At 52.2% G+C, this 22,699-nt stretch overlaps 1 protein-coding gene across 4 annotated transcripts in view; it reads left to right on the top strand.

Annotated features, from left to right (window-relative positions):
* AACS (acetoacetyl-CoA synthetase) overlaps positions 1–22,699 on the top strand; it is a 53,601-nt gene continuing 30,902 nt past the window's right edge. For all 4 annotated transcript variants that reach the window (XM_068989681.1, XM_068989679.1, XM_068989680.1 and 1 more), the window contains exons 1-5: positions 1–236; positions 8,204–8,307; positions 9,621–9,741; positions 11,313–11,426; positions 16,439–16,536. In XM_068989681.1, coding sequence (XP_068845782.1) covers positions 104–236; positions 8,204–8,307; positions 9,621–9,741; positions 11,313–11,426; positions 16,439–16,536 — 570 coding nt within the window. In that variant the 5' untranslated portion in view covers positions 1–103. The remainder of the gene's footprint in view (positions 237–8,203; positions 8,308–9,620; positions 9,742–11,312; positions 11,427–16,438; positions 16,537–22,699) is intronic.

Raw genomic sequence — 22,699 nt, 5'->3', positions numbered from 1 at the left:
GTCCCGCTCCCCGGCCTCTGCCGCCGCCCCCGGCTCGGTCCCCGGCCTGATCCCGGTCTCCCGAGTAGCCCCGGCCTTCCCGCCGGCCTGCCGCGCCGCAGCCATGTCCAAAGAACCGCGAGCCGGGCGGGAGGAGATCCTAGAGTGCCAGGTGATGTGGGAGCCTGACAGCAAGAAGAACACGCAGATGGACCGCTTTCGGGCGGCCGTGGGCGCCGCCTGCGGCCTGGCACTGGGTGAGCGCGGGGTGCGCGTCCTGGGGGGCTCTCCGGCCACCTCTTGGCTGGACCAGGGGCTTTCAGAAATCGGGCTCCTCCCTTGGCCGTCCGAGGGACCACTTGGCAGAGAGACACTGCTCCTGGAGTCCCGGGAGCCCCCCTTTTCCTGGACGTTGGGGTCAGGGCCCATCTTAATTATTGGAATGGCCTCCTGATTTTCATCTTCCCGCCTCTGGGGGTTGGAGGAGCCACTGAACAGGGGGCCCCCCCTCCCTAGGGGGTGGGACCCGTCCTTAGGGGGTGGGACATCTTCTAACTGTGGGGTTTGGCCCGCGTGTCTGTGCGGGGTGTCACTTCCTCTCTTGTCGGGGGGCCAGTCTCCTCTTCTTTGCAGTATCCATCTCTCTGCTAGGGTAGCCCCTCTGGTCTTGGAACCCCTGTGGACTGAGAGATCCCTTGTTAGGCATTCCTACCTGTGAGGAGTGCTCCCTGGATTCTTGCCCTCCCACACCGGGGGCTTCTGTCTCTCTGACCCAGGTCTTCTTTGACCCTTAGCTCCTCCCTTCTGTTGAGGGATGGGTCACTTGGCAGCCACATTACCTGGTGCTGACCCCTCACGGCGCCCCCCCCCCCACCTCCCCCTGCCCCGCCAGGCTGACCCTGCTAGAGGCCAGCCTGGATTCTGGGCATCGAGGAGATGGATGATGCTCAGGCAGGAGGCTGTCTCTGGGATTGGGGTGGAACTCCTTCCCTTTATGTGCTTACACACCTAGCCCCAAACCGAACCTAGCCCAGTACCCCCCTTCCAGCTCCCTCCCTGGCCTCAGGAGCCACCTGTGTGAGATGGCCCTTTTCTGAGTGAGAAGCGTTCCCTCAGCTCTACCTGGCTGTCCACCTACTTCCTGCACCCTCCCCTCAACGATTTTTCATCTCATTGTGACCCTTTCCCCCGCATCTCGCCCCTCTGCCGGCTGCAGGGACTCCTGTGTTTCTGTTGGTGGCATCACTGTCCTCAGGGAGCCCCACAGGAATGGAGACTTGGGTCGTCTGCCTTCCAGCATGGTCCCCTTTCCACCCCAGTGCCCGCATCTCCTTGAGGGCCCTGGTTTCCTCTTCCCTGAACCCTGGCTGGTTTTCCTCTTTCCTGCTTCTCTTCTCTCTAGTACCTGCTGCCTGCGGGCTTTGCCTGAGCAGCCTTGAAGCGAAGGTCTGGTTGGCCACACCTGGGCTCTGAGACTCACAATGGCTCCTTGTTGACCATGGATTTGCACATTCTGCCACCTGGCAGCTTCCATGTCCTCCACAGCACAGTGGGCGTCATAGCTTCCACAGGTAGCCCTTTCCCTTGCTCATCCAGCTCCCTCCTTCTCCTTGCTGCCTGCTCACTGGAGACAGGTGTGGCTTATTACTCTCTAGGCCTTTTTTTCAGGTAATAGTTGGTAAGTTAATGTGTGTTGGATTGGGGGACAGAGTTGTTTCTTTTTGGTTACACTGCACGGCTTCTGGGATCTTAGTTCCCCCTCCAGGGATTGAACCTGGGCCCTCGGCAGTGAGAGCACAGAGTTCCAACCACTGGACCGCCAGGCAACTCCCTGGGGCACAGACTTGATTCCCACCAAGAGCCAGGAGTAGAACCACATCCTGTTTTTGTGTTTCTGTGCCTTGATTCCATGTCTCTTTTTCTTCTGCCAGCTGTTCTTCCTGACGCTTTACAAAAATGATTTCACAGAAGGGCAGTCCTGTGAGATGCCTGAGGCTGAGCTGTCACCTCACTGCCGGGATCCTGAACTGGCTCTGCCACTTACTAGCTGTGTGGTCAGAGGGAAGTCACCAGATCTCCTGAGCCTTGGTTTCCCTCATCTGTAAAATGGGCATAATGAGAGGACCGACATCATTGGGTGGGCGTGAGGGCAATCAGGCTGAGCGCTGTGCCACACCTGGCCAGTGGGGGTGGCTGAGCAGACACTGGCAGGCACCAGTAGCCCCCAGACTGTCTGCCCAACTCCTGTCTGCCCTTCAAGGCTGGGACTGGTGGCCTGCTGGCCAGGGTGAACCTGCAGACTTAGTTTGGGCTTCTCACACTGAGTTGCAGTCTCCTTGAGAGACTGCATAGGAAAAGCAAGATTTCCAGCTTCTTTGGCAAACCCACTGGCCCGTGATGATGGGTTCATGTCCCCACAAGCGGCACCAGCTGAGCTGAGTGGGGCTCCTCTCTTGGTCTGGGAGTGCTGTAGACCTTGGTTTTTTTTTCTCTTCCTCCTCTTCTACTCCTGATGGTTAACCCACCCTGCTTCTCTCCTTTCCACAGGCCTGGCCCTGGACATTTTGGGCTTTGCTTTAGGAGCCAACTCAAACGCTGTCTTCTCTGATTATTCTCTTTGACCACTTTCTTTTTCTCTCTCTCCAATTGCATGTAATTTGGACTTTTAACCTGTCTTGCCTTTTCATTTAGTTGTGAGCATGTTTTTTTATTTTTGGTCTATGAGGCATGTGGGATCTTCGTTTCCTGACCAGGGATTGAACCTGTGCCCCCTGCAGTGGAAGCATGGAGTCGTACCCACTGGACCATTAGGGAATCCCCTATTTGTGAGCCTTCTTATTTGCTTAAACACAGCAGCCTTGAACTTGTGTTGTCTGTGCCATCAGCGGTGGCTGGTGTGTGGCTGGTGGGCAGCACTGAGCAATGCTCTTGTCTGGCTGTAGGGAGAGAGCAAGGGATGCTTCCTCACAGGCTGGCTCAGCCCTACTGCAACCCTGAGATGGGATGAGTTGGGGGGCATTCCCCAGCCCCTCAAGACCGGTGTCAGTGGGAGAATTCTATCCTTGTGTTTTGGAGGGGCAGGGCCTCCCTGGAACTATGCAGTCTCTTCCAGGACCAGAACCGTAGGTTGGTTGGCTCTCGTCATGGCTTCCAGCAGAGGTCATCTGGGAATCCACAGCATGCCCACCTAGACCTTGGGGTCCTCTGGGTGCAGACCTTGGGGGCAGCCTGCAGCCCCAGCCCAGCACATGTGCCTGTGACACTTGGCCTTGTTTGCAAGGCCCCAGGGGGCATACTGCATGTACCAGCTCTCGGTCATTAGGGGAGGCCACCAGCTTTATGGTACGCATTACTTTTTGCTTTTTATACAGAGCCATTAAAAAAAATATATATATATATATATATTTATTTGACTGTGCTAGGTCTTTTCAGAGAAGGCAATGGCACCCCACTCCAGTGCTCTTGCCTGGAAAATCCCATGGATGGAGGAGCCTGGTAGGCTGCAGTCCATGGGGTCGCTAAGAGTCGGGCACAACTTCACTTTCACTTTTCACTTTCATGCATTGGAGAAGGAAATGGCAGCCCACTCCAGTATTCTTGCCTGGAGAATCTGAGGGACAGAGGAGCCTGGTGGGCTGCCGTCTCTGGGGTCGCACAGAGTCGGACACGACTGAAGCAATTAGCAGCAGCAGCAGCAGGTCTTTTAGCTGCAGCACGTGGGGTCTTCGTTCTGTGTTGCAGCATGTGGGATCTAGTTCCCTGACCAGGGGTCGAACCCTGTCCCCTTGCATTGGGAGCCCAGAGCCTTAGCCACTGGACCACCAGGGAAGTCCCAATACATGCTCTTCGGGAGGACTGGGCCAAGTGTCTTTACATCACAAACTGCAACTCATCTCTGCATGCCAACATCTGGGGGAAAACTGGCCAACACAAAGAAGGCTTGGTCTCCATTCTCAAACAGCTCAAGTGTCTTTGTGGGGAGGAGGCTCTCACAAAGGTAGCAGCGCTGAGCAGCGGGTGTAGGGGCATGTGCTGCACACCTTCTGAGTTCCGGGGCTATTAGGATGCTGCTAAAGGGGGCTGACAGGACCTTGAGCTGAGATGTGAAAGGTGTAGGCGGGTCAGAATTCTCACAGGTGGGGAGGAAGAAGCCAGTGAAGAAGCCAGTTTGTAAGCGGGGCTTACAAACTCAGAGGCCTGCAGGGACCAGGCAGGTGATGAGATATTAGTTAACAGTGAATGTTTAGTGAGCCCTTCCTACACGCCAGGCCTCATTTGGGAACTTTACATGGATTAACTAACTTATTCCTCAGTAATCTGGCCAGATAGATGGGGCTTTAATCAAGGTTCTCAGCTGAGAAGCTGGAGGCTTAGAGTCTTGGCTGAGGTCTCGGAGCAGGGACCAGTAGGGCTGGAGTCAGTGCCCTGAGCTGCGGTATTAGGTTGCCTCTCACATGTGTGTGAAGGGCCGGGTGGGGCGGCTGTTACCTGTTTAGCTGTTTGTCACCGTGTTGTGTGACTGCTGCCTGTTGCTTCATTGCAAATCACCCCAGGACTTAGTGACAGTAAACGACAGTAGACGTTTATTATCTCTGTTTCCACGGGCCGGGCTTCTGGGAGGGGCTTAACTGGACAGTTCTAGCTCTGGGTCTCTGAAGGCTGTGTCTACCTGTTCTCATCTGAAGGCTGGACCGGGGCTGGCAGCCACACTATTCAGGGGCTGGCCCACGTGGCAGTGAGTCATTGCTGGTTGTGGGCAGCAGGCCTGTGCTACTTGCCACCTAGGACTGCTTGAGTGTCCTCCCAGCGTGGTCACTGGCTTCTTGCAGAGCAGGTGATCATGACAGCAAGAAATGCAGTGCCCTTATGACCTTCTGACACAGCCTCACAAGGCACTCGGTCATTTCCGTAACAGCTGGTTGGTTCGTTGGATCAGCCTGGCTCAGCCGGGGGCAGGGAGAGGACACCTGTTGGCCAGCTCCCACAATCAAGATGCCTGTCTTCTTGGGAGAAGTCAGAAATTCTGAATTTCATTCGGAAACCCAAATTTAGTATCAGCTGCTTTTGTTTCTTTCTGAGCATCGTGCAGACTGAATGAGACATGCCTGTGGTTGGTCACTCAGCTGTCTGGATCATAGCCTCTGAGCCCAGGTTGGGGTGTATGTGTGCGAACAGAAGCCCCGGAGTCCCTGCTTGACTGGAGAGTTGTGGACGGTGGGAGAGTTGGGCACAAACTCCACCCACTTTTCCATGGGTCATTGTGAAGTTGAGATGGCGTTGTGACCTCCAGCTCCTGGGTCGACAGGCTGGTTACATTCCTCCACCCTGCTAGATGCTGTTGGGGATGCAGTTTGTGATGGGCTATCAAGGTCTTCAGGGGAGGCCTGCGTTTGAAGCTCCAGCTCCATCTCTTGTGTCAGCCTGGGCGGGGGGTGGTTGGTTTGGTGCCAGAGCTCTTTGCAATTTGTGAGGACCAAGATGATTAAAAAAAAAAAAAGCCTGGGAGAGGGAGGACCTGCAGGGCCTGTTTGTCTAGTGCGGTTTCCCCCAGGCCTTCCAGAGGCTCTGCTGCTGGAGAAGCGCCCTGGGCCTGGCACTGCCTCCCTTGATGGGGAACATGGCAGCAGGCTCCTGCTAACATGTGCTTTTTCATCTCTGTCTCCTTGTCTGAGCTCGTGTGGTGTGGCCAGGAGGCCCGTCTTGTGTCATGAGTGATGCTCAGGGTAACAAGCTTGGGCCCTCCTCTCTGACAAGCACTGTTCTTAGTCCTTGCAGTGACCCCACGATAAGTACCATTATCTTACTTGGAAGAGACAGAGGCCGAGAGAAGATTAATGACTTGGGTGACATCAGCCAGTTTAGAGAGCGGCAGGACTTGCACCCGGGTGGTCGGCCCTGAAGCCAGTGTCTGAGCAGCATGCTCTCTGCAGTTGTCCCTGTGTCACAGGTGAGGACGCTGAGGCTCAGAGAGGTGAAGCAGCCAGCCCAAGGTCACTGTCTAGTAAGTGACAAGAGCTGAGGTTCGAAGCCAGTCATCCAGCCTGGCCCTGGGGGCCAGGTTAACCCTGCACTATAGGACCCGGGGCTGTCTCCAGCCCATTTCCAGATGACACTCTGGAGAAACAGTCCCAGAGAGACAGCGTGGCCTGTCTGAGGTCCCCAAGCACTGTGTTGAGAATCAGGGCTGGCTCCAGGCTCCCAGATGCAACCATCCCTGGCGTCTTTCCCTGTGAGCTTGATCGACCTGGACTGTGGCTCCTGGCTTGAGTAGATATAGGGCAGGGCTCGGGGGAGGTTCTCTTATAGGGTCTGGAGGACGGGCAGGCTTCATTGCTGGGACAGCAGCTTCTCTTTCTTGAACTCAGAGCTCTAAGGCACCCCCCTTCCCCTCATCACAGCTATGCTGACTCTTCCCCCTTTGTTCTGATTTCTGCTGCCAGAGATGCCCCATGGCCTGGGCTCTTGGCTTCCTCCCTGGTCCTAGCCCCCTGCCCCTGCCACTCTGGCTCTCAGCGATTGCTCTCTTCTTCCGGCTCCCACGTCCAGCATGACCGAGAACAAATAAATGCTGGATGCTGGGACTTCCCTGGTGGTCCCATGGCTAGGACTGAGCTTCCAATGCCAGGGCCTCAGGTTCGATCCCTGGTCAGGGTACTAGATCCCACTGCCATAACTAAGATCTGGTGCAGCCAAAAAAAAAAAAAAAAAAGAACTCTTTTAAAGAAAAACTGGATGCCACATGGAGGAGGGACACTGCTAAAGGCAGGGATCACTATGTGTCATCCTCTGGGTACACCCCCAGTGAGGATGATGAAAGCTGTAGTTGAGTGATGCAGTGAGAGAACTTGACTTGTTGGTCAGCTTCCTGCTGGACGGTTATCATCCCTGGGGGCGCTGGTGGATGAATTTTAAGTCCTGCTGGAAACATACTGAGATTAAAAAGGCCAAAGGGGACTGGACTTGCCCATGGTTCCAGGATTAGAACCTGCTGAGAAGAACGTGCCTCCATTTGTGTAAAAGTGGGAGGCAGAGGGATGTATTTGCTGACACATAAAATCTGCAAGGTCACACACAGAAAAATCGCTATGACTGGTTACCTCTGGACCAGAAAAGTTAGAGGGTTGTGGGGGTAAGAGAGAGGGAGGCATTTTTTTTTTTTTTCTCTTTAACCATGTAATCTTTTATTTACTTTGTAATTTTGAATCCTGTGACTGTAGCACTCAAAAATCAGAATAAGTAAATAATACAAAAAAATCCCCATAGCGTTGTCTTGGCATGAAGAGTCATTGGCAAGCTTCCAGTACTGGACAGAATTTTCAAATCTATTTAGGTTTTCTGAGTTTGTAGGGTATAATAATGTGTTAAGTCACTTTCAGTTCAGTTCAGTTCAGTCGCTCAGTCGTGTCCGACTCTTTGCGACCCCATGAACTGCAGCATGCCAGGCCTCCCTGTCCATCACCAACTCCTGGAGTTCACTCAGACTCGCGTTCATCGAGTTAGTGATGCCATCCAGCCATCTCATCCTCGGTCGTCCCCTTCTTCTCCTGCCCCCAATCCCTCCCAGCACCAGAGTCTTTTCCAATGAGTCAGCTCTTCGCATGAGGTGGCCAAAGTGTCGTGTCCAATTCTTTGTGACTCTGTGGGCTGTAGGCTGCCAGCTTCCTCTGTCCATGGGATTCTCCAGGCAGGAATACTGGAGTGTGTTGCCATGCCCTCCTCCAGGAAATCTTCCCGACCCAGGGATCAAATGTGCATCTCCAGCATTGGCAGGTAGATTCTTTACCACTAGTACCACCTGGGAAGCCCCTAAGTATTTTATACCCGGCCTCATTGAAATCCTCATATTTGCCCTGAGAAGCAGGTTGTTATTAATCATTTCCATTTCACAGATGGGGAAACAGAGACATAGGACTTACAGAGCTTGCCTGAAGCCTCACAGCTAACAAATGGCCGAGCTGGGATTTGAACCCAGGCCTTCTGGGTCCAGAGTCCATGGTCTTAGGCATGCTGGTTAAGATGAAAAATCAGCTGCCTCATTGCTTTGGTTCTTTTAGGGGACTAGCAGTGGTGGGTTTGCTTCAGCAAAGACTAAGGTGCCCTGCTCTCCCAAGATCCTTTCTCATCAGATGCCTTTGAAGCCTTCAGACACATGTAACTCCATCTTGTCATTGAACTAAGTTTCCTCCTAAGATTTATCTGAGCTATATGTCTTTTTTTTCCCCAGAAAATTATGATGACTTGTATCATTGGTCAGTTGAGTCGTATTCAGACTTCTGGGCAGAGTTCTGGAAATTCAGTGGAATTGTCTTCTCATGCATGTATGATGAGGTAAGTAGAAATTTCACTTACACATTCTTTTCTACATTGCAAAATCATTAATTTGGGGGGATCGTGGTTATGATTCAAGATGAAGTGTTAATTTGGGGGAAGACTAAATCCTATCTTATTTTAAATCCTCACAACAGTGGGAAAAAGTCATTGCCTCAGAGAATTGCTGGGGGATTGTTTTGGGGTCAAGGACCTCATGGGTACTCTGCAGACTTGGAGCCCTCCAGTGAGCATGGATCCCAGGCCCTGTCTTGCCACTCTGAGTGATTCTAAGAGTAGGGCATCACTTTGTTTTTGTTTTAATAAAAATTGTTAGAGTTGTGGTAAAATACACACAACACAAAATTTTCAACGATGCTACATGCATTCACATAATTGTTTTTTAAACTCTCAGTTTTGTTGTTAACTTGGATTTTATTTTTGGCGGTGCAGCATGTGGGATCTTAGTTCCCTGACCAGGGATCAAACCCGTTCCGCCCACTGCAGTAGAAGCTCAGTCTTAACCACTGGACCACCAGGGATGTTCTTAACCTGGATTTTAGAGGAAAAATCCAAGCTCTTTATGCTCAATAACTATCCAGGGACTGGGAACTCTGTTATTCAGATAATCATTTGTTATGTTGTTGGTTTCATTGTGAGGTGAGCCATTCTGAAAGGTTCATCTGTAGGCACTTGGGGAAGAAAACCAACGTTCCAGCCCCTGAGTACAGAGGCAGGGATCCTGCTTTCTGAAAGCTGTGGTGGGAGGGTCAGGTAGGCCCTGCACTTTGACCCCCTGGTTGCCATGCTCCTGGTTACACCTGGAACGCTGGGTGGCTGCCATGTCTGTCTTATTTACTTTCTCTCATCAGCATCTTTCATAAAGTAGGAGCTTAATAATTGTTGATGGAGTAAATTAGTGGGGATGGTGTTTTCCGTTGGCATTAATTTTTTTTAACATTAGCGAGGAATAATTGCTGTGTATAATTATGTATTTCAAGTGTACATGTGATGACTTAATATATATATATATATATCTTGTGGAATGATTACCAAGGTAATTGACACAGTCATCACCTCACACAGGTACCTTTTTTTTTTTCCCTTGGTGAGAATGCTGAAGATCTTTCAGCAGCTGTCAGGGACACTGTACCGGATTCATTTCTATTTTCACTTTCCAGACTTTGGGCCAGGTCAGCGTTCTGTCCATAAAACGATCTAGTGTCGCTTGGGCTGGTTGGTTAGTTGGCTTCCTGGGATGCGGAGTCCCTCGTGCGCATCCTTGGTGTTACCCTCTCGTGCATGTGTGTCTTGGTTTGCCATTGTCCCTCTAGGTCGTGGACACTTCCAAAGGGATCGCCGACGTGCCTGAGTGGTTCAAAGGCAGTCGCCTCAACTACGCAGAAAACCTCCTGCAACACAAAGAAAACGACCGAGTGGCCCTTTACGTCGCACGTGAGTCCCAGCAGCTGCTCAGGTTTTCCTCTCTTAGTGTGTGTTTTTTGTTTTAATTTTTTGGCTGCACCAGGTGACATTAGAGATCTTAGTTCCTGGACCAGGGGTCGAACCCTGGCCCTCTGCCCTGGAAGCGTGGAGTTCTAACCACTGGACTGGCAGGGAAGTCCCGGTTCTGAAGCATTCAGAATCTGATACCTTATTTCCAAACAATATCTTGGGACCTTTGGGTTTTATGTGTGTGTGTGTGTGTACACGTGTGTGATGAGAACATAAAATAGTAACTTCACCATCTTAACCATTTTTTGAGTGTCCAGTTCAGTGGTGTTAAATATATTCACATTGCCATGCAGTAAATCTCTGGAACTTTCTCACTGAGACTCTGTACCCACTCAACATTGATTTCCCCTTTTCCTCCCCCAGCCCTTGGAAAGTTATATATATTAAAAAAATCACAACCTGATCAAAGAATTCTTCACTTTATTTTATTTATTTATTTTTTAATTTTTATTTTTTTTTGAATTCTTCACTTTATAAAAGCATTGCCAATATTAAAAAAAGAAATTTTTAAATGGCATATTCTGAGCATGTGTCTCAGAGGTGCCCTTTCCCACAGCTTTTCTTTTCCATAACGTTGGGTAAATCTGTATCTTGTTTTGCATTCTCTGCCTCTGTGTAACGTCTCCCAGGCATGTTTTCTAACCTGTATTTGTACAGGTGTGAGTTTCAACCATGTCTGTGACTCAGAATCTCTCTCTCTCTTTTAAAAAATTTATTTTGTTTTTTGGTTGTGTGCAGTGTGGGATCTTAGTTCCCTAACCAGGGATCAGCCCCAAGCCCCCTGCAGTGGAAGCATAGAGCCCTAACCAGTGGACCACCATGGAATTCCCTAGAATCTTTTTTTGTTTTTTTTAAACTAAAAAAATATTTTTTTACCATGTCGAGGTGGTTTCTGAAATACGACAACACAAATCAGCCATGATTCTACATACATCCCCTTCCTTCCTTGCCTCCCTCCCCTTCCCCCATCCCATCCCTCCAGGTCATCACAGTGCCAGACTGGCCTCCGTGTGCTACACAGTCACTTCTCACCAGCTGTCCATCTTACACCCGATAGTGTATATATGTTGATGCTTCCTTCTCCATTCGCCTCACGCTCTCGCTTCCCTGCTGTGTCTGCAAGTCCATTCTCTGCATCTGCATCTCTTTTCCTTCCCTGCAAATAGGTTCATCGATATTGTTTTTCTAGATTCTGTACATATGTATTAATATAGTATATTTGTTTTTCTTTTTCTGACTTATTTCACAATGTATAACAGGCTCTAGGTTCATCCACCTCACTGGAACCGACTCTAATTTGTTCTTTTTTATGGCAGAGTAATATTTCATTGTGTATACATACCACATCTTCTTTATACATTCACGAGTCGATGGACATCTAGCTTGCTTCCATGTCCTGGCTATTGTAAATGGTGCTACTAAGCACATTGGGGTGCATGTGTCTTTTTCGAAGATCAGAGCCTCTCTTTAGAGGACAGTCCATGGATGACCTATCCCTCTGCTGTTCCCAGGGGAAGGCAAGGAGGAGATTGCGAAGGTGACTTTTGAAGAGTTGCGGCAGCAGGTGGCTTTGTTTGCAGCAGCGATGAGGAAGATGGGCGTGAGGAGAGGAGACCGGGTCGTTGGTGGGTATTTCTGGCTCCTGTCACTGTGGGAACAGGGGAGTGGCTGGGAAGAAATGCGGTGGAGCTGGGTCAGGTTGCCCGTGGCCTTGTGTTTATGTGTGCTGCACAAATCACTGAAAGTATGGCCTGGCGGGAGTGAGCTGGGCTGTGAGGGTCCTCAGCTCTCAGCCCCAGCGTGAGCGTGTCTTCATGCTGAGTGGGAGCCAGTGTTCACAGCTATGTATTTTTTTTTTTTAATGAAACATGGTCCTTTTTTTAAAAAAATTTTTTTATTTATGGGACTGTGCCCACTCTTAGCTGTGATGCATAGGATCTTTAGTTGTAGTGTATAAACTCTTACTTGTGGCATGTGGAATCTAGTTCCCTAACCAGGGACTGAACCTGGGCCCCTTGCTTTGGGAGCACTGAGTCTTAGCCACTGGACTGCCAGGGAGGTTCCAAAATGTAGTCCTTAAATGAAACACAAGCCAGAGAGTTCATCAGTTGCGTGCATGCTCAGTCATGTCTAACTCTCTGCAACCCCATGGACGGTAGCCTGCCAGGCTCCTCTATGTCTATGGGTTTCTCCAGGCAAAAATTTTGGAGTAGGTTGCCATTTCCTTCTCCAGGGGATCTTCGTGACTCAGGGATCGAACCTGAGTCTCATGTGTCCTTCATTGGCAGCTGGGTTCTTTACCACTGACTCTTCCAAGGCTGGGAAAAGCTGGCTGCTGCATTTTCTGCGTCTGCCCACCTCCAACGCACTGGTTTTCGGAGGAATTTTGGAGGGTCGTTTCCAGGCTGTGATTTCTGCTGCTTGTATTGACATAACTGTAGACTGATCCCGAAAACCCAGCAGAGGGAGTTTTATCAGTGGAGACTCACCTGACAGATTTCCTCCGCCGCACAGATGTCACGGGTGGTGCCACCAACCTGCTCGTTTCCCAGATGAAAAACCAAGGTCCAGGGGAGAAAATTCACCAATTCGTTTTTTTTTAATGTGGAAAGAATTTCATTATAAAAAACTGGTTGTTGATTTAAATGAGCGGGCTTCCCAGGTGGTGCTAGTGGTAAAGAACTCATCTGCCATTGTAGGAGATGCAAGAGACTCAGGTTTAATCCCCGGGAGAAGGAAATGGCAACCTGCTCCAGTATTCTTGCCTGGAGAATCCCATGTACAGAGGGGCCTGGAGGGCTATAGTCCATTAGGGTTGCGAAGAGTCGGACACAACTGAAGTGACTTAGCATGCATGCATGCAGACAGCTTCAGTTCACAAGGTTGTTAACATAAAGTATGTGAAAATACTTGGCCTCTGGAGATTATTTTAAATAAGGAGTTAACTTTTATTTTTTTATTTTTGGGCCATGCTGCTTGTGGGTTCTTAGATCCCTGACCAGGGCTTGAACTTGGGCCCTCAGCAGCAAAAGAGTGGAGTCCTAACTGCTAGACCGCCATGGAAATCCCCAAGTTACTTAATAATGAGGCATGAAATTTCATGGCCAGGACATCTCATCACAGATCTGTTAAACAATCGATTGTAACTGTTTGGTGCTACAGCATAGGAGTGGGACCGCTGGGCCCCAGCTTCCTCATGCCAGGCAGGTGGCCACACTGTCCCTGGGGATCCCCACCAGGGTTTTCTCACTCAGCGTGGCTTCTCCCATGTAGTCCTTCCTGGTGAGAATCTGTTTAGCAGCTTCGAGGGTACCAGGCTCCCTGGAGTCAGGTGGCTTTCTTTTTGTACTTGGTGCTGCCTTTGGGCCTGTGGATTTGAACGAGAACTTCCTCCTCCCCTGGACCTCGAGTTTCTTCATCTTAAATGGGGCGGCAGAGAGGCTGACCTGACTGGTTGTACAGAATGTCTCCTGGGTGGAGAAGTCAGGTGGGCCTTCTCAGTCCTGCCCATCCTCCAGCATCCCGGGTGGGGCCAGTAATGAGGAGGCGTCCAGGGACAATTTCCAGTCCACAGCCAGCTGGGGTTCTTTGTGCTTTTTGCTGTGATGCTGGGGTCAGTGTTTAAGTTGTTCCTTCCAGGATCAGACATCAGATCTCATTCTTAAACCCAAAGAGAGAGCTTCTCTGTCCTCTGGCCACACGGCCACACGGCTTCGCTCAAGGCACCAACCCCTGTGGCATTGAGGGTGTCTGTCCCCTGCTCCGAAGCTCACTAGCTCCTGCTGCCCCCAGGGGCAGGTCTGCACAGGCCTTGCATTCTTGCTTCCTTCCCTGCCTCCTCACACCCTCACCTTTCCTCAGTCCTTCCCTGACTGCTGTCCTCCGAAGTGTCCAGCAGATCCTTTGTGGGGAGCCAGCCTCCTCCCACTGGCCTGTAACTTTACCTGCAAATAGTGTCACTCAGGGAAGCCCCCTGGTTGCCCCCGTTGGACCCTCAGGAGTCACTCAGGGAAGCCCCTGGGTTGCCCCCATTGGACCCTCTGTCGGCATCTCATCCTCTGTCTTCAGAGAATGTGTCATTGGTATTGGGTTGGCCAAACGGCTTACAGAAAAACCCGAACGAACTTTTTGGCCAACCCAAGTAATTTTCTGTTCGGTTTTTGTGATTATTTGATCATCAGTCTCCTCTGTTTGGCTCTAAAGTCCACGAGGCCTGGGGGGGGGGGGTCCAGCTGTGAGGCTGCCCTCCCTGCCCCCAAGGGTCATGGGACCAGGACCACAGGCCAGGGTGTCAGCAGGAGAAGCCACTGGGCATGTTGATATAACCATTACCCACCTCCCCTCTCCCAGGGGTCTCACTGAAAGTTGGCGCTTGGCGTGTGTTTGCAGAGAGGGTGACCTTACCCTGGGGTAAGCCATGTGAAAGGGCTGGACCCTGAGACTCCTTCTCAGATGATGGAGCCGGGTGTGCAGTGAGCACTCACTAAGTGTTAGCTGACTGGGCCTGTCTCAGCCCTGGATGGAGTGTTCCCCTGTAGATCCAAGGGTTTGCCCTGGTTCACTGAGGTCTCTGCCCAGAGGCCGGCCCTGCCATCCTGTGCAGAAATCCACTGCCACTCTCTCTGCACCTCATTTACAGTTGTCGCCTTACTGGCTCCCTGAAATCACGGGATTATTTGTATGTGTGTGTGTGCACATGTCTGTCTGTCGGTCCTCCTCCGGGACTAGAGGACGCGGCTTTGTCTTCTGTTCACGGCCCCACCTCAGTCCACGGGGGGCCTGGCACACAGTAGCGTAGAATGAGTATTTCATTGGATGACTGCGTGAGAGTACTGGGTCAGAGCAGGCATTTGTGTTGAAACCACAATATCTTGGGTTTTTCTCGCTCTAGTTTAATCTGCCTAGAAAAGGAACTCAAGAGGCTCTTCTACCCTCCAGTGATTTTTCTTCCCTCCTATTTTTATTTAAAAAAAAAATCTCCCTTTGAAGCAAATACTTCTGAGAAGGAGAAACAGAAAACAGGGTATATGGGGGCACCTCTTGGCCATGCTTTTTTGGGGGACACCTGCTCCCTTGTTCTTGGCTCCTCAACATCAGGCTGGTCCTGGGTGGCACCCCACCCCCCTCAGCCACCCTGCTTCTTGAGTGTCGCAGCTAGAGTACTGATTTGACCAGATGACAGTTACCAGGACTGGGGACTGTGCTTCCCAGAAGCGAGTGTGAGGAAGCCTCAGTGCAGAGGGGCTTGCGTGGGGAAATCCTTGGAGAGCTTTGTGGATAAAGTTAGAGCTGCTCACGACTCTTCCTCATCTGTGGATTGGGTATCTCTTGGCCATGTGTCAGAGCCAGCAGGGTCACACAACCTCCCTGGGTGGTGAGTCTCACCCTGCCTCAGGCAGTGGCACGGTGGAGACACGTCAGTTGCATTCACAGCCAGCTCTTTCCTCAGCAGCAGATGCCTGTCAACGGGTCTGCCATGTGCCAGGGCTGGGTGGAGCCTGGGTACTGAGTGAGCGATGTAGGGCTCATGTCCCTGGGGCACCCAGCCTGGGAGATACGGTGAATGCATAGAAACGGAAGTTCCCACCACTGTTGTCAAATAGGCAATTCAGAGCTGCGGGAGGAGGAGCAGGGGGAGAGCTGTCCAGGGCGCCTGGGGTGCTGAAGCAGAGAGGGTTTTTGTATAACCAGGGAGCCATGCTTGGGGGAGGCCCTGGCCCTTCTACTCCTGGCTGCTTTGGGCACAGATCCTTTCCTCTGGAGCATTTAAGACAATCTGTTTAATCGATCATAGTCTCTTTGGTTATAAAGGTTCTCTGCCTCTATTACTGTAGAAGCCCAGCCTCCTGCTTGAAGACGGGTCTGAGCCCCTTTCAGGCTTGTATATGTCTCTGCTCTGTCTTCATTCCCCTACAGCCTCTCCTCTCCTCCCTCCATCCAAACATCCACCCACCAGCCGGCCACAGGGCCTTGATCTGCAGGGTGTGACAGAAGGCATTTGGTAAACTAGAGAGCAAGACAGTCAAAGTCCCAGCCCTCGCAAGAGAACCAGTTATAAGTTGCCAGTTATGATTTTCCTTAGGTGATTATTATGGTAAATCTGGCAAGGGAGAAATATGGCATGCTTTATGGGTGACTGGCCAGGGCACCTGAGTTCATGGAGTGCCCTTGGAGAAGGCTTACCTGAGGGAGTTTCGTTTGCATTCAGCGCTGAAGGATGAGTGTGTGCCCAGTAGGGAGGGCTGGTGTGGGTGGGAGTGTCTAGACAGCTCATGCAACCTATGCAAAGGCCCTGAGGCAGCAGGTGCTTCAAACAACTGAAGAACTGTAGGCAGCCTATTATGACTGAGCCCAGAGTGAGTGCCAGAGCGGAGGGAGAAGAGACCAGACCGGATCTTGTAGGGGTCACTGATCGGAATGGGTTGGAGGGGGTGATGGCAGGAAGCGGTCAGGCTGGCAGCAGGTGATTGCAGCATCCGAGCAGGAGCTATCCAGGTGGGTGGGGTGGGCCTGGCCCTGCTCTGTGAGCCGTTCACAGCCAGCCCCTCTCCCCACTCCCGCCTGGCTCTGGGAGGTGCGTTTGGAAGTCTGCATCCTCACACCCTGACCAAGCGTTCTCCCTGTGTCCTCTCCACAGGCTACTTGCCCAACAGCGCGCATGCCGTGGAGGCCATGTTGGCGGCTGCGAGCATTGGGGCCATCTGGAGTTCCACGTCCCCAGACTTTGGCGTGAATGTGAGTCAGGGTCCCCTCAAGTGCCCTGCATGTGCTACCCCTGCAGGGGATCATTCCTTGTGATTTCTGCCTGATATATTGGGTCAGGGTGTGGGCAGCTGCAGGGTGGGACCAGCAAGATGGGGAGGAAAACGGCTTTACTATGACCTCCCGTCTCCCCAGCCAGTGACTTGTGATCCATGGGAGAGAAGGAGCCAGAAGGAGCTTAATGTTTTTTTAAATTAATTAATTAACTTACTTTTGGCCGTGCTGGGTCTTCACTGCTGCTCTTGAGCTTTCTCTAGTTGTGGCGAGCCGGGGCTGCTCCTCTATTGGCAGTGCACAGGTTTCTCATTGCAATAGCTTCTCTTGTTGCAGAGTAGGGGCTCCAGGGTGTGTGGGCTCAATAGCTGAGGTGCATGAGCTCAGCTGCTCCGCAGCATGAGGGATCTTCCTGGGCCAGGGATTGAACCCGTGACCCCTGCATTAGCAGGTGGAGTCTTAACCACTGGGCCATCAGGAGAGTCCAGAGCCGAATCTTCTCTTAAGCCTACAAGTAAATGATTCTTCCTTCCTTTCTTTAATATTCCTCACGTCCAGCCATGTGTATTGGCTACATTAGTGTGTTACATGTGATGGGCAGTGTTCTGAGCATTCAATAAGAAGTGCCCGACCACTGCTCTGGTGACTTCATGCCCACATGAAGTTTTCTGATGTTTATCCTCTGCAGACTGTTTTCCAGATTTTTTCACAGAAGTTCCTCCAAGGCCTCCAACATTGCCATTTCTGATCTCTTTTTAAAAAGTATTTTTAAAATTATTGATTTATGTTTGACTGCGCTGGGTCTTCATTGCTACGTGAGGGCTTTCTGTAGTTGCAGTGAGTGGAGGCTACTCTTGGTTGCTGTGAGCAGGCTTCTCATTTCGGTGGCTCCTCTTGTTGTGGAGCGTGGGCTCTAGGTGCACAGGCTCAATAGTTGTGGGCGCATGGGTTTCGTTGGTCTGTGGTGTGGGGGATTTTCACAGACCAGGTAGCAAATCGGTGTCCCCTGCGTTACAAGGCGGATTCTTAACCACTGGGCCACCAGGGAAGCCCTCATCTCTTACTTTGAGTCTGAGCTTTGCACCCTGTGTGGGAGTGGGTTGAGCCTTTTTATTTCCTTAAACCTGGAGGGTACCAGGGACCAAGATGCACCAGCTGTACAGTGACCCAGGCAGGGGCAGGAAGCTGAGCCCCACATGGGGAAGGAAGAAACGGTAGAGCAGGACTTCTGGGACTCTCTACTTCCCGATCAGGGACCTCTTCTGGTTGCAGAGCTTTGGGGCTGAGGGACCCTCAGGAGCCATGAGCACAGTCCCCTGTTAGAGGACACAGTGGGCATCTTCCGAGACTGCTCTTCTTTTGCCCTGGGCGTGGCCCCAGCTCTGGGCATCCGTCAGAGCAGCCCAGGGGCCAAGGGCTGGCCTGGCTTTGCTGCCTGTGCATCCCTGGGTGAGTTGTTTATCCTCATGTGTGAGGCAGGGGCAGTGGAAAGAGAGAGTCTCATGAAACAAATGTAGACCGTGTGGGCCTGTGATTGGCGTGGGAGGGTTGATACACTTGGACTATAGATGCAGTGATGGAGCTTTTCCAGCCTCGCTCTGTGACCCATGTGCCTGGTCCATGGGCCAGGCATTTTGGGTGTGAGCTTGACACTGATGTCTGTCCTAAGGCTCGCTCTTCTGGAAAAGATTTCACAGTATTTCTTATTTTCCCCTGCACCACACAGAGGAGGGATAGACGTGGTTCTGTAACATGGAGGCCTGGAGCAGTGAAGTGATTGGCCGAGGCCAGTCCTGGCCCCATGGGGTGAGGACTGAGCCCTGCTGAGTTCAGGGAGAGGGTGGTCATCTCGGCCCTCATTGCTGGTGGCCGTGATTGTGCCTCCTGGGGCTTTGCTGGGCCTCTGCCAGATCGCCTCCTGCCAGGACCGACTTGAGATTGAAGCTCCGGGGTGACTTCTTGATCCTCAAGGCCCTCCGTGAGGCCACGTGTGCTTGGGACTGGGCCATCCTTGTGGGAGCCAGTCCCTGGGCACTGTTGTCCTTGGAGCTGTTAGCAGCCCTTGAGCTGTGTTGCCCAGAAGTGGTGAAGGTGCCTCGGGGTTGGAGAAGCCACGTGGCATGGAGGTTACCGGCAGGCAGGCTCCTGCCTGGGTTTGAGTCGGGCTCTGCTGCTTCCTGGTTCCCATTCCTGGGGGCACACCGCAGGAGGCTTGTGAGGACGGCAGCAGAGCTCATCTAGGGTTGGGACAGCGCTTGACCCGCCCCCGAGCTCAGTAAATGTCAGATGTTCCTGATGTGGGATCTGGTTCCTTGACTGGGGATTGAACCCAGGCCCCCTGCATGGTGAGTGCAGGGTCCTAGGCACCGGACCTTCAGGGAAGTCCAGAGGGGTGGGTGTTTTTGAGTGAATTCGAACCTGTAAGCAGTTGTAAAGATGTTGGCAGAGCTCTGTGTGGCAGGAGGGTGTGGCTATGGCCTTCTAGAGCCTGACTGAAGCTCGTGCCTGAGGGCGTCACAAGCTTCAGAGAGTAGAGGGCCTGAGTTGGCCTCTGATGGCAGCTCTCAGCCTCCAGGTGCAGGGCGGGGCGGCATTAGGGGACAGGTCACCTCGCACTTGTTTGTAGCATCAGCAGCTGGCCCTGACCCCGTGCCTGTTCTCATGAGTCTGCTCTGTGCGGAATGTCACCACCACAGGCCACTCTGGCCGACTCTGGTCCGAGGTCCTGTAGTGTAGAGGACGCAGCCCATGGGTACCGCTGGAGGGCGTCCCAGGCATTCCATCCGTGGGTTGAGGCTGGTTTGGTTTTCTGATGTGGCGGCTGTCGTCAGACGCACGTGCGCACTAGATGGCAGCGTGGCTCTGCTCTGACCCTGACCTTCAGCATGTTTGATTCAGGGAAATCTTTGCCATGCAACGGCCTGAGTCTGGGGAGAGCCCTCCGTTCCATCAGAAAATGACAGTTCCAAATATCTTTCTACTAAGATGCTTCACTTTGCCCTGAGTTCTGGGAGGTGGTCCTCATTTTGCTGAGCCCCTGGTGTAGAGCCAGAGGCAGATGGTCATATGTACAGTCTTCAGGAGTGAGTGTTGAGCAGCTGACAGTTCATGTATCGGCCTGGTGACTTCAGGGTGCCCCGGCTGCTGGTACCACCTCTTAGCTCCCAAGGGTGAGCCCTGTGTCCGGGAAGCCCTGGTCTGAGTAACCTGGACCATAGCACTTGCTCATGTGGGCATCGATACCCATGGGCTTCCCTGGTGGCTCAGACGGTAAAGAATATACCTGTAATGCGGGAGACCTGGGTTCGATCCCTGGCTGGGTTGGGATGATCCCCTGGAGGAGGGTGTGGAGACCCACTCCAGTATTCTTGCCTGGAGAATCCCCATGGACAGAGGAGCCTGGTGGGTTACAGTCCATGGGGTTGCAAAGAGTCAGACAGGACTGAGCAACTAAACACGACAAGGACCTGGTAGAAAGCAGTGACCCCAGAGCCTCAAGTATCTTCTCTTCTCTTCCAGTAGCTAAAACCTGCAGGAAACCCTGAGAGTTAATGATAAGATGGGGCCTGGGGTGGGAAAGGGGAGTTCTATGGGCCTGCGATGGCCCTCTTCAGCAGTGTGCAAATCTTTACTTAAAAAAGAGCCTCCTGGGGACTTCCCTGGTGGTCCAGTGGCTAAGACTGTGCTCCCAGGGCGGAGGGCCCGAGTTTGATCCCTGGGCAGTGGCACCCCACTCCAGTACTCTTGCCTGGAAAATCCTATGGACGGAGGAGCCTGGAAGGCTGCAGTCCATGGGGTCGCTGAGAGTCGGGCACGAATGAGTGACTTCACTTTCACTTTTCACTGTCATGCACTGGAGAAGGAAATGGCAACCCACTCCAGTGTTCTTGCCTGGAGAATCCCAGGGATGGGGCAGCCTGGTGGGCTGCCGTCTATGGGGTTGTACAGAGTTGGACACTACTGAAGTGACTTAGCAGCAGCAGCAGGGAACTAGACCCCACATGCTGTAACTAAAGATCCTGCATGTCTTAACTAAGACCCGGTGCGGCCAAATAAATAAAAAAGAGGCTACTGTTCTCAGTTTCTGGCATCACCATATTTAGATGGTCCTCCCAGTGTCAGTAAAGGGTCCGTTTCTGAAATTTGCAGTGAAGTACAAATGTCTTTCCTACTTTGACTCATTTTCTGTTGCAGATCACTGAAAATACGTATAATAAAGGGAAAATTGTCACTCTCTTGCAAATGCTGATTTTAACTTTTTATTTTTGTGACGGGGTTACGTTGTTAGTGACTATGAAGTAGTTTCTAGTCCTGTGGCACACGCATGGGGGATAGTTACTGGGCAGTTTACAGGTATGGGGGCAGGGTCTGCATACATGTGGACTCTCCTGTCCACGGATGAATTCTCCTTGCCTAGCCAGGCTGGTGATGACAGGACCCCCTCTGTTGCCAAGCTGCGTGCCTGTCTGCGTGGGCTGTTCTGGGGTCAGGTGGGGATGTGCTTTTGCTCAAGGATGCTGGGGGCCATTCCTTACTTCCCTTGACACCCCGTAGCTCTGGTCTGCCCTCCCCCTGCCCATCACCTCACCCTTCCTCCCATCCTTTCCACTTCTCCCACCCTCTCTGCTTGGATACCCCCCACAGTGGGCTCAGGGACATCTCCAGGTGGGTGGGATGCTTGTTCTTCAGGTCCTCAACATTCCAGCCTCACCAAGACCTCCAGGTCCTGTGTGTGTTGACATTTGGTTTTTCCTTTGTGTCACTGTTTACCTTTGAATGGGTGGCTTTTTCAGAGACACTGGGGTAGTCCAATCTTTGATATACATGCATCCAAGAGCCAGGCCAGTAGCTTGTCGCCCTCCCTCTTACAGAATGCTTTCAGGTTGCTGCGTGTGTGTATGTGTGTACCTGTGCACACACTTACGTGCGTGAACATAAATAGGAGAGCTGTTCTCACTCTGGGTGGCAGTCCATGTGATCCAGTACTGGCCCGGCTGTTGGTTATAGCACTGGCTTGGTTGCTAAGGGCCCTATCAGGTCAGCTGCACGATCACAGGTGTGTTTGTTTCATTGTGACATGAGAGCAGTTACGACTGAGCAGCCCTCTCCTGGACTGGAATAGGCCAGCAGTTGGTTTCTGATGCTCAGAGATCCCAGCTCGACCCACCAGGAACCTCACCACCATGTCATGGGGTCTCTGAGTCTGTCCACGGTGCCCTGTTCTGACCCCTGGTTCTGAAACACTTGTTGTCTTTGCTGTCTGCTCTTTCTCTCTGTGACCAAGGGTCACTTCCGTGATGTCTGAGCTTCAGGTCACTGCTCTCTGATCCTTCTACCTGTGTGGGCTAGTCCACCAGAAGGATGCCAGGTGTCATGGAGAAATTTCTGCCTCCTTCCAGGGCTCCTGTCTGGCCCCATCCTGCTCCTCCCTGGCCCCAGACTTTCTAGAAGTTCTTTCCTTTCCCTGGGCTGGCTCCCCCTGCCCCAGGCTCTTCTCGTGGCACCTTCAGCTCAGCACGGCCGCTCCCCTTCCACCTGACTGCGAAGCCTGCTCCCCTGATGCCCCTGAGCGGAGGTGCTCTCTGGAGGCGTCCTGGGATGCTCTGGCTGTGGTTCTTGCTTCCTCCCCCTATTGAGTCTGTGGGGACCCCAGCCCTGGCTCTCTGCTGCTGCCCGATGGCTTTCCTGGCCCAAGGGTCAGTCTTTCCTTAGTAGAGGCATTGCCGTGGTGAAGAGCACCAGCCCCCGTGGCAGATGGAGCAGCCTGCAACCCCAACTCTGCCTCTGGCAGGTTGTGAAGCTTTGGGCAAATGATGCTGGTCCTGCCTCAGCAAAGATGTAGAGCTGATCACAGCCCCAGCCCGCTGCTGGTGACGGGAAGTCAGATGCGTGAGTGCCTGCCACCAGCTGGAAAGGTAGATGTTGAATGCTCAGTACATGTAGATGTTTTCATTGGCAAAAATTTTCTTCGCAGCTTAAGTGAGGACTCTCCGCCCCTCTTAAAACGCTGGGGTCCAGGAATATTGTTTATTTTGCTGTGGAGCTTGCTGTTGTTTTCTCTCTCTCTCTCATTTTTTTCCATGCCCTGCTTGGCATGTGGGATCTTAGTACCCGACCAGGGATTGAATCCCCTGTAGTAGAA

This window comes from Capricornis sumatraensis, chromosome 17 (genome assembly GCF_032405125.1).
Source record: "Capricornis sumatraensis isolate serow.1 chromosome 17, serow.2, whole genome shotgun sequence".
NCBI classification, from domain to species: Eukaryota; Metazoa; Chordata; class Mammalia; order Artiodactyla; family Bovidae; genus Capricornis; species Capricornis sumatraensis.
The sequence above is the reverse complement of the archived record's forward strand: the minus strand, read 5'-3'. Positions and strand labels throughout refer to the sequence as shown.